A 12,483-nucleotide genomic window follows, 5' to 3' on the forward strand; every position below is an offset into this window, starting at 1 on the left:
TTAGCCTAGCTTAGCATTAAAACTGGAAACAGGTGGAAACTCGCTCTGTCCAAAGTAAACAAAACAGTATGCCAAAAACAGAAACCCACAACACTTCAAACAAGTGTGCCTTTTTTCTGAGGGTAAGATGAGAACATATCATTGTCAAGGCTGTTTGCTGTGTGTGGAGCTTAAGTCAGGTTGTGTTTAGGCAAGCCTAGCATCAAGACTGGAAGCAGCGGGAAACCGTTTGCCTGGTTTGTAAAGAAAATACACCAAAAACAAATTAACGAATTAATACATTTGTGTTACATTACAGATTAAACAAGCAAAGAAACAATGTGTGAATTAGTGAGCTTTAAAGGGTATCGGTAGGTGTATTCCACACGTGTCAAACTCGAGGCCCACGGGCCGAATCCGGCCTGCCACGTCATTTTAGGTGGCCTGCGAATCCACCAGCAAAAAAAAAAAAATAAATAAATCAATTTTTTTATTTTGGAAAGAAAATAGTTAGACTTGAAAATAAAAGTATCCCCATGGTCGAAATTATGAGATAGCATGTTGTCTGTGTACCGACATTAAAACTATCACAACAGGTGGACAGGAGAGGGAACAGCCCGTAAAGAGGTTTTCCAACAAGTGATTGAGTTGAAAAAGATCGACAAATAATCCCAAAATGTCCACGAAGAGAACAATTGATGCAGAGGGAAGAAAATGTAATGAAAGATGGGAAAGCGAATACATGTCTGTGCTTCAGGGAGAAAAACGGGTCTGTCTTCTGTGTTATGTGTGTCGGTGATGAAGGATACAATTCACGTCGGCATTTTGACACCAAACACAGAGCTAAATTTAGCCTCCAAGAAAAACATAAAATTGTCCAAGAATTAAGAGGCAGACTGCAATCACAGCAGAATATATTTACAAAAGTTAAGGCCCAGTGCACGCTAAAGGTATGTGAGCAGGTGAGCTCCGACCAGATACAGACTTTTACAAATGTCAGTTTGTGAAGAAACACCATCGCAGACCGAGTTCAGGAACTAGCAGCAATCTAACAACACAGCTAGCTCAGAGACGAGCAGGTACTCGTCTTCTTCATTAGCTGTTGATGAAAGCATGGACACAGAGCATCTATCCATGGTTATTAAACCTGACTCTCAGTGAGGAGCTCTTGGATGTAGCTGCCATGCACGGGACAACGACAGGGACATTAGTGATGCAGAGAGGTGACAAAAATAGCTTTGAACAAAGTTAATGTAATAACTTGTGTTTGATGATATTTGTCTTTGTTATTTTCTTTAAAAGTTTGATCTTTGAAAGACTAATGTGGGTTTCTTAACCCTAAATTAAAATTATTTATGTTATAATAACAGAAATGTGCTTAAATATCATTTTACATTTATATAACTGCATGTACAATATTTTTACACTTGAATAAACAATAATCAAATGCAGAGAGTTAGTTAACAATATGTTAGGGAGTTGTTACATTTATACAGTCTTAGAGTTACAACCGGCCCTTTGAGGGAAACTATGATGCTGATGTGGCCCGGAGTAAAAATGAGTTTGACACCCCTGGTGTATTCTTTCACTTTAAACAGAGCCATGCTAGCTGTTCCCCCCTGTGCCCAGTCTTCATGCTAAGCTAAGCTAACCATCTCCTGACTCCAACTCCGTGCTTAAAGCAGTAGTTTGACATTTTGGGAAATTTACTTATTCCCTTTCTTGTTAAGTTTGATGAGAATTTCGGTACCGCTCACATATTTTTGCTTTGAGTGGGAAGCTGGAGCGAGCAGATGGTTATCTTAGCTTAGCATAAAGATTAGAAACAATGGGAAACTGATGGCTCTGTCCAAGGGTAAAAAAATGCACAAGTTTACTTATTAACATGTTATATCATACATACAACATTCATTTTGCCTCTTTTTTATTATCCATCTGCACTGTGAAGCTCCATCCAATCAGTTTTGTAGCATCAGGCTGAATCTGAGCAGATAGTTTAGCCCTAAAGACCTCAGAACCTATCCTGCTGCTTCTATCAGCTGTGACATCACCAACAAACACCAGTGACCCAGTTCCATTGGCAGCCATACATGCCCATCCAAAGCACTGCCTCCACCATGTTAGACAGATGATGTGGTTTGCTTTGGATCACGAGCCGTTCCTTTCCTTCTCCACTCTTTTCTCTTCCATCATTCTGGTACAAGTTCATCTTGGTTTCATCCGTCCAAAGATTCTTTTTCCAAAACCGGTCTTTTTTAGATGTTTTCTGGCAAAGTCTAATCGGGCCTTCCTGTTCTTCAGTGTTACCAGTGGTTTGCACCTTGTTGTAAACCCTCTGTATGTAGATTTATGAAGGCGTCTCTAGACTGTAGACTTTAACAATGACACGCCTACCTCCTCCAGAGTGTTCTTGACTTCGGTAGATGTTATGAAGGGATTTTCTTCACTAAGGAAAGAAATGTGCAACCATCCACTTTCGATGTTTGTGTTGGTGAGCTTGCCAGTGCATTCCTTATTTTTAAGAATGTACCAAAGTGTTTATTTGGTGCATGCTCTGAGTTCCAAGGAGCAGCTACCAAATGCAAACATTTTGACTTAACTCCAGAGCTTTTATCTGCTTAATTTGTCATGAAATAGTGAGCGCACCTGGCCATGAAACTGTTTGTAACACAATTAGTTTTGAGCCTCTGAAAATGTGGGGGATTGTGTAAAAATGACCGTAAATCCTAAACGGTTAATGTGATATTGATTTCAAATCAGGGCGACTGTGGCTAAGTGGATAGCAGGACCGTCTTTCAATCAGAGGGTTGGCGGTTCAATCCCCGGCTCCGCCTCTGCTAGTCGCATGTCGATGTGTCCTTGAGCAAGACACTTAACCCCAAAATTGCTCCCGTAGTTGTGCCTACGGTGTAGAAATGTGATAGACTCTGAATTGTAAGTCGCTTTGGATAAAAGCGTCTGCTAAATGACTGTAATGTAATGTAAATCCATTGAAGTTATGTAAAAAGGCAAATTTAGAAAACATGTGTCACCGTCCAGTTACTTATGGCCTTGACTGTATTTAAATGTAAAAATTACAATGTGGACTCTTTCTTGGCCGGGAGCTAAGCTATCATCAATCATCCCCAGCTTCATACTTAACGTACGTCTCATCTAACTCCCGACAAGAAAGGGAATACAGTAAGTGTATTTCCCAACAATAACACTTATTACTTATTTCCCCAAAATGTTCACTTCCTTATCGCACGGTAATAAGATTGATATCAAGAAAGAAGTAAGTGTACTTATCAAATGTATAAATATTACTTTAAAACAAGGATGCTACTGTATTTTAAGTTGCATTAGTTTCAAAGTTGTGTAACTCAGATTCTGGTGCATTTTCAAGTTTTGATTTTAGTTCAACAGTTACATGTTAAATTAACCTATTGGATCATTTCAAAATGAGTTAACATCAAGTAAATAACGAGGCTTTTTTTCCTTTCTTACCAACATGTTGGAAACCGAAGCTATTAACTGCACAGTAACCTATAGCATTTTAAAAGAGCGTTGGCTTTGACAGGATGCGTTATGAAACGGTTTGTGTGCTGATGGATAAGCTGCGCCAGATGAAAATTGCTTGAATAACTCAAACATTTAAAACTCCAAAAAAACGTTGTTTCAAACTCATTCTAAAGACTGGTGCGTTGCTTTGATATTTTACCTGCATTAACAAATGAAAACTGAGATAATGGCATTGATCTCTGATGAAATGTCCTTTTTTTTAAAGTGGCTTGCACATAAAAGAAAAGACTTCACAGCTTCATACACACCATCAATGTCTATCAATGTTGACCTTATGCATCCTTTAGAAAGGATTTTCATCCCGTGTTGAGAGAGGCCGAGCAAGGCAAAAAGAGACAGAATAAGAGCTTAATCTCCAAGCAATGTACACAAACACAGTGATAAAGGAGAGCAAAATGGACACAAACATTCGTATTAACATTAACATGAGTGATCCCATTTCTTATGTATTATTATTTGAATTTATCTTTGGAAACCCAAAGCAGGTTGATATCGGTCTGTTGGCTCGGTGCAATGTTTTCTCGGATACTGTAATGTTTATTTTTGCTCCAATATATCAGCACTTACTGTTGACAATTATAGTAGTGAGAAAAATATGGGTCAAAATCATCAAGCCGAAGGGGACATTCCTATCAGTGGTACATTATCATTGGACTAAGATAACCTATATAAAATTAAGCTTCAGTGAAAAGAGAGTCGACAGCCATGCTAGCAGGTCTGTGAGGCTGTACTTACAGTGGAGCTCTGAGCTAAAAGCTGCATGATCACAATAAATAGCCAATATGTTTATGCTTTGCAGCTGTAATGTTTACCATGTTCACTATCAGCACTAGATACAAAGAGCTCAGGCTGATGGGGAATCTAGTTTATTTAGAAGGTGTTTGATCAGAAACCAATTTTTTTTTCATTTGATGATAATGCTAGATGAAATATTTGGGCATCAATTCTTCCTAAAGGGACCATGAATGTCTATACCAAATTTCACGAAAATCCATGCAATTCTTGTCGAGATATTTCCATTAAATTGTCAAGTTGCTGGTGGCGCTAGAGGAAAAGTCAGGATCAAAGTCACTAGGATACATCGTCTGGGAACCATGAATGACTATCACATTTTTAGCCAATCCATGGAGTAGATGTTGAGATATCTTTCTATTTATTCTTTCTAATGATGCTGTTTTAAAGCTTTCACTGAGGTTAAACTGTACTGTACTCCTACATAGCACACCCGCAGGCTTTCTCTTGTCAGACGTTGATGAATGTTCGACAGGCGGAATTACTCCATCTGGAATGCTCTAAGACTAACACCTGTTAGGCTCTTCAACAAAAATGCAAATAATTACGTCAAGTGCCAAATAAATACATATTTCCCCATGCATTTATTATCCGTGTGCATCAAGTGTATATAGTTATGTAACTTGTATACGTTTGACCGAGCTAATTTTGGACCACAGAGTTCAAAATGCGACCTGTTCCTGAAACTTGGTGTATAATTCCTTGCATTCTGAACATTCCCTCCAAAACGTGCACATGAGCAACGTGTGACGGGCCCCCCCCACACACACTCTCTTTGACTCCACACTACAAATAGTGAAGTTAAATAAAGCCAGGGAAGAGCAGAAGCACATAACCGCGAACACCACTCATCCTGACATTCATGTCTGCCAGCAAAGCATTTTTTAAATATCTCGGGGATAATTCGGGTAATGCTTTTCAGTATTTGTTGTGCTCCTGGCAGGGAGTTACTGGGCTGGGTTAGACTGAGAGTGGGATTACAGGCAGACAGAGTGCTGAGAGATACCTGCAGATTCCCATAATCAGCCCTCTGAGAAGTGTGTCATCCCCTCTCGCCCAGATGTGATGACAAGTCAAACTTAACCACAAAGGAGAGTCTCACGTTGCCAGTCTTGACTTTCTCTTGCAAAGCTCGACACTAAAAGAGCAACCCCCCCCCCCCCACCAACTCAACCCTGTGAGTTTCCTGTGAGTTCGACTCAGCCTGCCACCTGAATTAATCCCTCACTGGTGGAGCAAAAGGGATTCGTGACATGCTTTGGCACAGCTGGGAGTGCTGGTTGGATAACAGGGCGTAACTGGAGGTAGAGTCGGGCGTCGATCGAACGTCAGAAGTCGAGGCCAGTCCGCCCTGCCCACATATTCCTCTCGGAGTCCTATTGTTCGGGTCCTAAGCTCGAGAATTCCTGTCGAGTCGGGGAGATTCCTCGCTGCGTATGGGGTATTATGTTAGCGCTAGCACTATTCAATACACTAATGAGTTGTGCCAAAACCTAATGTCTCAGGGGAGTTCCTTGCGTAGATGCTGCATAGTTTAGAAGGTAAGTGCCATTGTGTTTGGTCCCGGGCCCGTCTGCATGCCGTTGACCTCTTCAGTGTGCAGAGGGCCTCTCCTTTCTAGCAATGCTGCTGCGGAACTGAGAGCTTAATAAAGCGGCGGCTGGCTCGTGAAGTAAAGGGCATGGGATGAGTTTGAAGATAAGAGTGAAAGAGCCGCGTCGCAGAGGCAAACATGCAGCAGTCGTTTTGATAAAGGTGATCTGATAAAACCGTGGAGGCAGTGTTGTGGCTCCACCAAGTCCAGATGTGAAAGCTCTCTGCTCTGACGCCGCAGCCTCGGAGAAGCCAACATGGAGTGCGTTGGCCCGAGCTCCTCTGGGCTCTCCATCGTCTTTACACGGGGCTCCCCTCTGGCTGTAGTGATACAGATGTTTAATAAGTGGGGTAGAATAATAATGTCAGTGGAGGAAAGTACATTCAGTACAATTTGGTACCCTCCATCCTATCATCCAGCAATATTTTAGCTTTTTTTGTTTCTTATGTAGCAAAATGGGACTAAAACTGCAGATTGTTGCACAACCCTGTGTTGTGCAATGACAATAAATGAATCTTGGACCTACCTTGTACTTTAATATATGCCACTTTATACTTCTACTTCACTACATTTCAGACAGATAGGTTTTTTTTTTACTCAATTACAGTTATTTGACAGATTTAATTACTTTTCACATTCTGATTTTACATTAAAAAAAGCATATGATGAGCTTATAGAACAAGCATTTCATTATTTAAACTACTCAACAGTATGGAAACTACTTCCAGTTAGCACCGTTTTGATCAACTACAACATTAAAATGCTGCTTTGGTAACAATAATCCAATATATAATATGATCATTCTTCTGCAGAATGAGTGTTTTTTACATTTGATCCTTTACATGCACAGTATTTACTGTGGCATTGTCACCTTTTACTGAAGAATCTGAATACTTTTGGTCTCAAACATCATGCATCTTGTCCATAAACCTGAGAGAGAAATATATGTAGAGAGATGTTGTAATACAGCCTCTTTTAAAATGGAAAGCATCCCCTTTGTGGCTCAGTTTAACTTGTTATGTAACATGCTGTGGACCAGTCACTTTAAGCATTAGGCTGGCCTCTTGTCAACTCGATGTCCTTTAAAATCCCAAGAGACCGCAGATTTGCGTCCACGAACAGACGGTTTGTTTGGCTGCAAACACTCTACCTGCACGGTGGAGTAAATCCAGAACAGTTCTTGCGTGTCATCGTGACTTTTCTCTCTTTTGTCCTCTGCAGTCCTGACTGTCTTTTGTTTCTTAAGCAAAAAGTAGGTCTTGTCTGGACAATATGACCTCATTGTTATTATTATGATTGTCCTCTTTGCACGCAGGAGGACACGACTGATTTCTTTCAGTAAGCCGAGGCACAGACTCCACCGTGGATTTGTTTGCTAAATGGGCTGGATAGATAAGACTACTCCACCATTTGCATTGGATTGTTCACCGCTGCCAGATCAAGCAGCTCTGTGATGAGTGATGGGAGCGAGTTAAAGGCGCTCCCAATGTTTGAACGCAACCCAAGAACAACTTGTACGACATTCATATTTACAACGGAGAGGGGACACCCCCTTGCAAAGTTTTTAAAGTGCTTGTGACGGTAAAAACTTTTAAGAATACCTACTTAGATCGTTGGTCCTCAGAGAGTTTAAGTTAGGGGTTACTTTCTAATCCATGCTTACTGTGTGAGTCTTCAGAGGTTTTTGAGAGAAACGGCTTTGCTCTCCATGTTTGGTGGTAAAATTAACTTGTTCACATGGAGGACTGCATGATTGTCTATTGGTGAAGTAAATTCTCCATCTTGGGCTTTTTTAAAAACAGATTTTTCTTTTCTTCAAAAATGCACTTCTCTTAGTTCCTGCAAAGTTGGCATTTTCACAGTGCGAGGTTTTCTCTTTGACAGCAGCTAAATTAACCGGATGACGGATTTACTGAAATGCAATGAAAGTTGATTTATGAGCCGAGATCAAATTAACGATATCTGCGGAAGCTCCAGGAGGATCGGCTTAAGGAGAAAAACAGATGCAAAGGCCCCTGGAGGAGGAGGAGTGGTAAAGCGTGAATAAGGGACGGCAGCTGTAAACAGCGGCCTTTATCTGCAGTAATCGTCGGAGGTGAGCCGAGAGGCCAGGACAGGTGGTTAAGAACATAACACAAGAGTGACTCAGGCTTTGATGAATTATGCCGTGTCACTCATCGGGGAAATGCTTGAAAAGCTCAGGTTGAAGGGTGATGGATATCTAAACGTATTTTAAAGCAAAGGAGATCATTACGGCGCTGAAAACAAACTGTCTTTGAAATCTAAGCTGCTGAGAGAAACCTTCCATCTACATGCAGCTGATTTAGATATGTCAGTGTGTACGGAGATGAAAGGGCAGCAAGGTTAAGAGCTTTATGACTCTCTGCCTCGTTGTCTTCCACATCAACACTCTCTTTATCCCCGTCTCTCACACTTCGTCTCACTCCTTTCTTGTTCACTTTTAGTGTTTTTATTTACCGGTTTAAAATCGTCTCAGCACTGAACCCAGACTGCTTTTGTTACACCTCTTGTTTTATAAGAGTCATTGTTCACAGAAGATGTTGGCGCATCAGTTCCCTCTATTCCCGATTGTCTTCAATTGAAGATGGTTACGCATCTTTTCTCAGGTCAGGGATCTGTTTAAGCTGCAGAGATCCAATTCATTGCACACGAAACAATAATGGTAGTTGATCAGTTGTCTTTTTTTAAATAAGGGTGTACAACTTTTATTTCAGTTTGGCCAAAATTTGGCAACTTGGTGACAAAACATTTCATGGAAATGACAAACCCAAAACGTGACGGACCAATATGGCCATCAAATTACAATGTGTAAAAAAAGAATAAATACATGGAACACGTGCAGAGCATATTTAGTGAAAAATAATTAAATTATGACAAATGCAGAGAAATCTTTGATAACATCAGCATGACAGTAAGCAGCTACTGTACAGCATAGCTACGCTGACTAGACATAAATGAGACGTAGCCAATAGTTTCAGTCGGTGGAGAAACGTCTCGCTCTATTACACAGTACATCTTGTACAACAGCCGGCTTTTGCCTCCGTATAATGGCATTTTGAAATATAATAAGCAGGACCGCCTTCATCCATATACCGCAGTGATTTGTATGCTCTGTAACAGAGGGATTCGTCTTAAATCCTTCCAGTAATGTCAAGTTTTTGAAATGCTATTTGGTTCTTGAGTCCAAAGGGTCCGACGGCAAACACCTACAAGATGAATGTCCTCGACTCTGCAGGCCGAGGCCCCGAGTCCTCTGCTCGGCTTATCTTCCTTCACCTGAACTCCCTCTGTTGTCTCTGACCTCGTTCGTCTGTCTCATGAAGCGCCACCAAGTTCAGATGTGAAAGCTCTCTGCTCTGACGCCGCAGCCTCGGAGAAGCCAATGCGGAGTGCGTTAGCCGAGCTCCTCTGGGCTCTCCATCGTCTTTCCACGGGGCTCCCCACTGGCTTTTAGAGAAGGGCTAATGAAACCCTCTCTCTCTCCCCCCTTTCTGCATGACAAGGTGCGGAGGTCATCTGTCGTCTTTAGGAGGCCGTGCTCTCGCCCTCCCACGCTCTCGCCCTGTGCCGCTGCCTCGCCCTCCACTTCTTGAGCAGCAGACGGGTTCTCAAGGCGGCCCTGATTGCCAGAGGCGACACCCGCTTCTTGTTGCCGTTCCTCATCCTGTGTACACAGAGACGGAAAAACAGCCGGTCACCCAAACCATCCATTTCCCCAGGTTATGTCAAATGCGAGCCTCTAAAGCTGGCTGGACTTGAGCCATCAGTCACTCGCATTCAAACCGCCGAGCATGCCAAGTGTCATGCACAACACACTTTTAAGTGGTTTCAGCAGATTGTCGTTTGTTTTTCCCTCTTATTAATGTGTCAAAGTGCAGACGAATGGCGCCGCAGCTTTGAGAGGTTGAGTTTGCCACAGCAGCACTCGTGTACCATCATGTTCCAGAGAGCCCACATTACTCTCACTCCTAAGCGATGGAAAGTGATGCATTGAATTCTATTCGGCAATCCTAGAGGTTTTATAGAAGGCATTATTGTGCTCAGTCCTCATGTAGGGAATCCCTTGCTTGAGGGTTAATTTAGAAATTCCACGTGCTGCTTATTTTTAATCTCTGCAGGCTCACCATGATATATATATATATATATATATATATATATATATATATACACACACCCTGAGAGAGCCTCAGTGTTGCTTGAGTTTATAACTACAATGTACATTTATTGTTGCAAATACACTGAGATATTCCGCCTCCTTCAGTCTAAGCGGGTCGTTTTACCTCTTAATCCTGCCCGTGTCGGCTGCCAGCTCGTGTTTGCATTGCGCCCCTGCGCAACCAGCGCCCTGGGCAGAGCGGATCACCGTGTCTGGGGATGTTTCATACCTGCGAGCGCAGAAAAACACACACACGATGAGACCGGGATCCCATTTCATTTAAGCGTCCCACAGTTTCGACACACTCGCGGCGTCATTTAAGACGCGGAACTTGTTCCCACACGCGGGGAAAGGAGCACGAAAGCTCAGACTCGGGCCAATTCTAGTATCGCTGACAGTATCCGATAAACGGGTGGCGTGTTATTATTATTGTCTGCTCACGAGATGTTTGGGAAGCTGTGATGGAAATGCAAATGACTTGTCGTTACCTGAGGCGGGTTTCCAGCCGGCAGAAGTTTCTACACGCGATGTCGTTTTGGCGGAGACACTGGCAGCGCGAGTCCGAGACCGCGCGCTTCGTTCTGGGAGCGTTGCCCAGTCCGTACGAGACCACGCGCCTGGAATGCAAGCGTGACATAATTCAGGTTAAACACCTTATGAATGACTGGAATCTGATTGTTTAATGTTTATAAAGTAAAACGTCTCAAAAGCAAACTGTAAGCTACTTTAATTTCAGTTAAAATCTCCATCTTAATATTTGCTTATTAAACTTCTGTCCAATATTTCTAATAAGTAAATAATTAGCTCTCTTTGTTGTTGTGGCCCCAAATGAAGTGTCTCACTCTCAAGTATGTGTTGATGTTGACTTACTCGGGAGTGTTGACCCATATGATGTCCAGGTGGCAGAAGTAGACGCACTCGTTGTCCATGAAAGTGGCGCAGGAGCAGCGTTTGGTCCGCACATGTCGCCGCAGCTGGGTGTCGGTGGAGGCAGTGGGTGTCTCTCCAGCTGGCGCAGACTGCACTGTAATTGAATCATCGTTATCAAAACACCGCATTTTGTGTCCGCATAATTGCAGCAATAGTTTGTTTTGCTACTTTGCAGATACACGATTCACACTTTAACTGTAAAATAATGAAAGTAATATAGATGTTATGTGGCTAAAATGTATTGAAGCTACTGCACAGGTTAAATAGGTCAAATAAGTCGTTTGTCTGTCGGAGAAAAAAAAACATGCAAAAGTTACCTGCGCACATAATGCAGGAGTGCATCACTGACAACGCGGAAATCCAAATGTATACATCCATGACTGCAGGCTCTTCTAAAAATCTAAAATAATGTTGCTCAAGAAAATGAATAATTCTCCAGCAGTGGACAAAATAACCATCCAGTCAATCAATCCTACGCAAAATGTGTCGGGGATCGTCCTCAAGAGATTCCCGCAGGGAGCGCAGAGGCGTCAGTCTGGAGTCTCTCTGTCAATGTGGCCCCACATGTGCAGCCCTTTGACTTTATACAAGAGCGCGCACCCCCCTCCCCCCTCCCTCCTCCTGTAGTGTTGTCCTTTTGGCTCGTACCCAAACACTGGTGTTTGTTAGTGGTCGCGTAGACCAAGCTGAGGGCTTCTTGTGATGCAGCCTTGGTTACAGTTGGTGGATGGAGGAGACGCCGGCTGACTGAATGAGAGCTGCACTCTCACTGCACTCTGTTGGATGAGTTGCACTGCTGAGTCAGCAGGTGGCAGTCACGCGACAGGATGAGTGTCTCCGTTTTTACTGGAGAGCACTGAAGCACTGTGGAATGATGTAGGATCCGTGGAAATTATATATACTGAAAATGTATACTTGTACTTTTCCAGCAGTAGGAGTTTTTTTCTTTACGTGATAAAAAAGGGTCCAAACTGAACGAACACATGGTGGTGTCTTCTGTTATTCTTGCCTTTTGAAAACAAAGTACCATACTACAGTATGTACATCAAATATGCGCTGAAGTGAAAATAGAAGAAAGTGTACTAAAATACTTCCTTGTACATTTTCTTAATTACAACAATGAAGGTAATTCTCATAAGATATTTCATTCCATTCTAAGGCAGCGATCCTGTCACATGTTAAAGATTGAGATCCAGTCAAAGTGTACATGCTGCTGCAGACAGCTGCCTGGTAGAGGGGGGGGAGGGGGGGGGGAGTTTATTTAACTGCTTGAAATACAGATGTGTACAAATCAATATTTATAGTCTAGTGTTACTGATTGTGTGTTGTCTTACATCATAATATAAGGCCCTGTTTTCACTGTATCCTGTGTGCCACAGCTGCTGTTTTATTCATTGATGAATGATTACAGACTAAGTACAAACCAGGTCCCAAAGTGCAGGCTCAAAGT

General features: G+C 42.3%; 1 protein-coding gene across 1 annotated transcript; it reads right to left on the reverse strand.

Moving 5' to 3' along the window:
* Positions 1–8,644: 8,644 nt before the first annotated feature.
* On the reverse strand, positions 8,645–11,574 carry edn1 (endothelin 1). Its single transcript, XM_031874858.1, has 5 exons — positions 11,351–11,574; positions 10,974–11,127; positions 10,592–10,720; positions 10,228–10,332; positions 8,645–9,611 (listed from the first exon to the last, which is right to left on the reverse strand). Exons 1-5 carry the CDS (start codon positions 11,409–11,411, stop codon positions 9,473–9,475), a joined length of 588 nt encoding a protein of 195 aa, XP_031730718.1. The 5' UTR covers positions 11,412–11,574; the 3' UTR covers positions 8,645–9,472.
* Positions 11,575–12,483: the final 909 nt, after the last annotated feature.

The sequence above is a fragment of the Anarrhichthys ocellatus genome, unplaced genomic scaffold, assembly GCF_004355925.1.
Source record: "Anarrhichthys ocellatus isolate YVR2014 unplaced genomic scaffold, GSC_Weel_1.0 scaffold84, whole genome shotgun sequence".
NCBI classification, from domain to species: domain Eukaryota; kingdom Metazoa; phylum Chordata; class Actinopteri; order Perciformes; family Anarhichadidae; genus Anarrhichthys; species Anarrhichthys ocellatus.

Coding starts and splice junctions, on each gene's coding strand:
- edn1 (XM_031874858.1), bottom strand. CDS start 11,411: ATGGATGTATACATTTGGATTTCCGCGTTGTCAGTGATGCACTCCTGC. Junction 10,721..10,973: donor ATATGGGTCAACACTCCCGA/GTAAGTCAACAT, acceptor CTTGCATTCCAG/GCGCGTGGTCTCGTACGGAC. Junction 10,333..10,591: donor CGGCTGGAAACCCGCCTCAG/GTAACGACAAGT, acceptor CTGCGCTCGCAG/GTATGAAACATCCCCAGACA.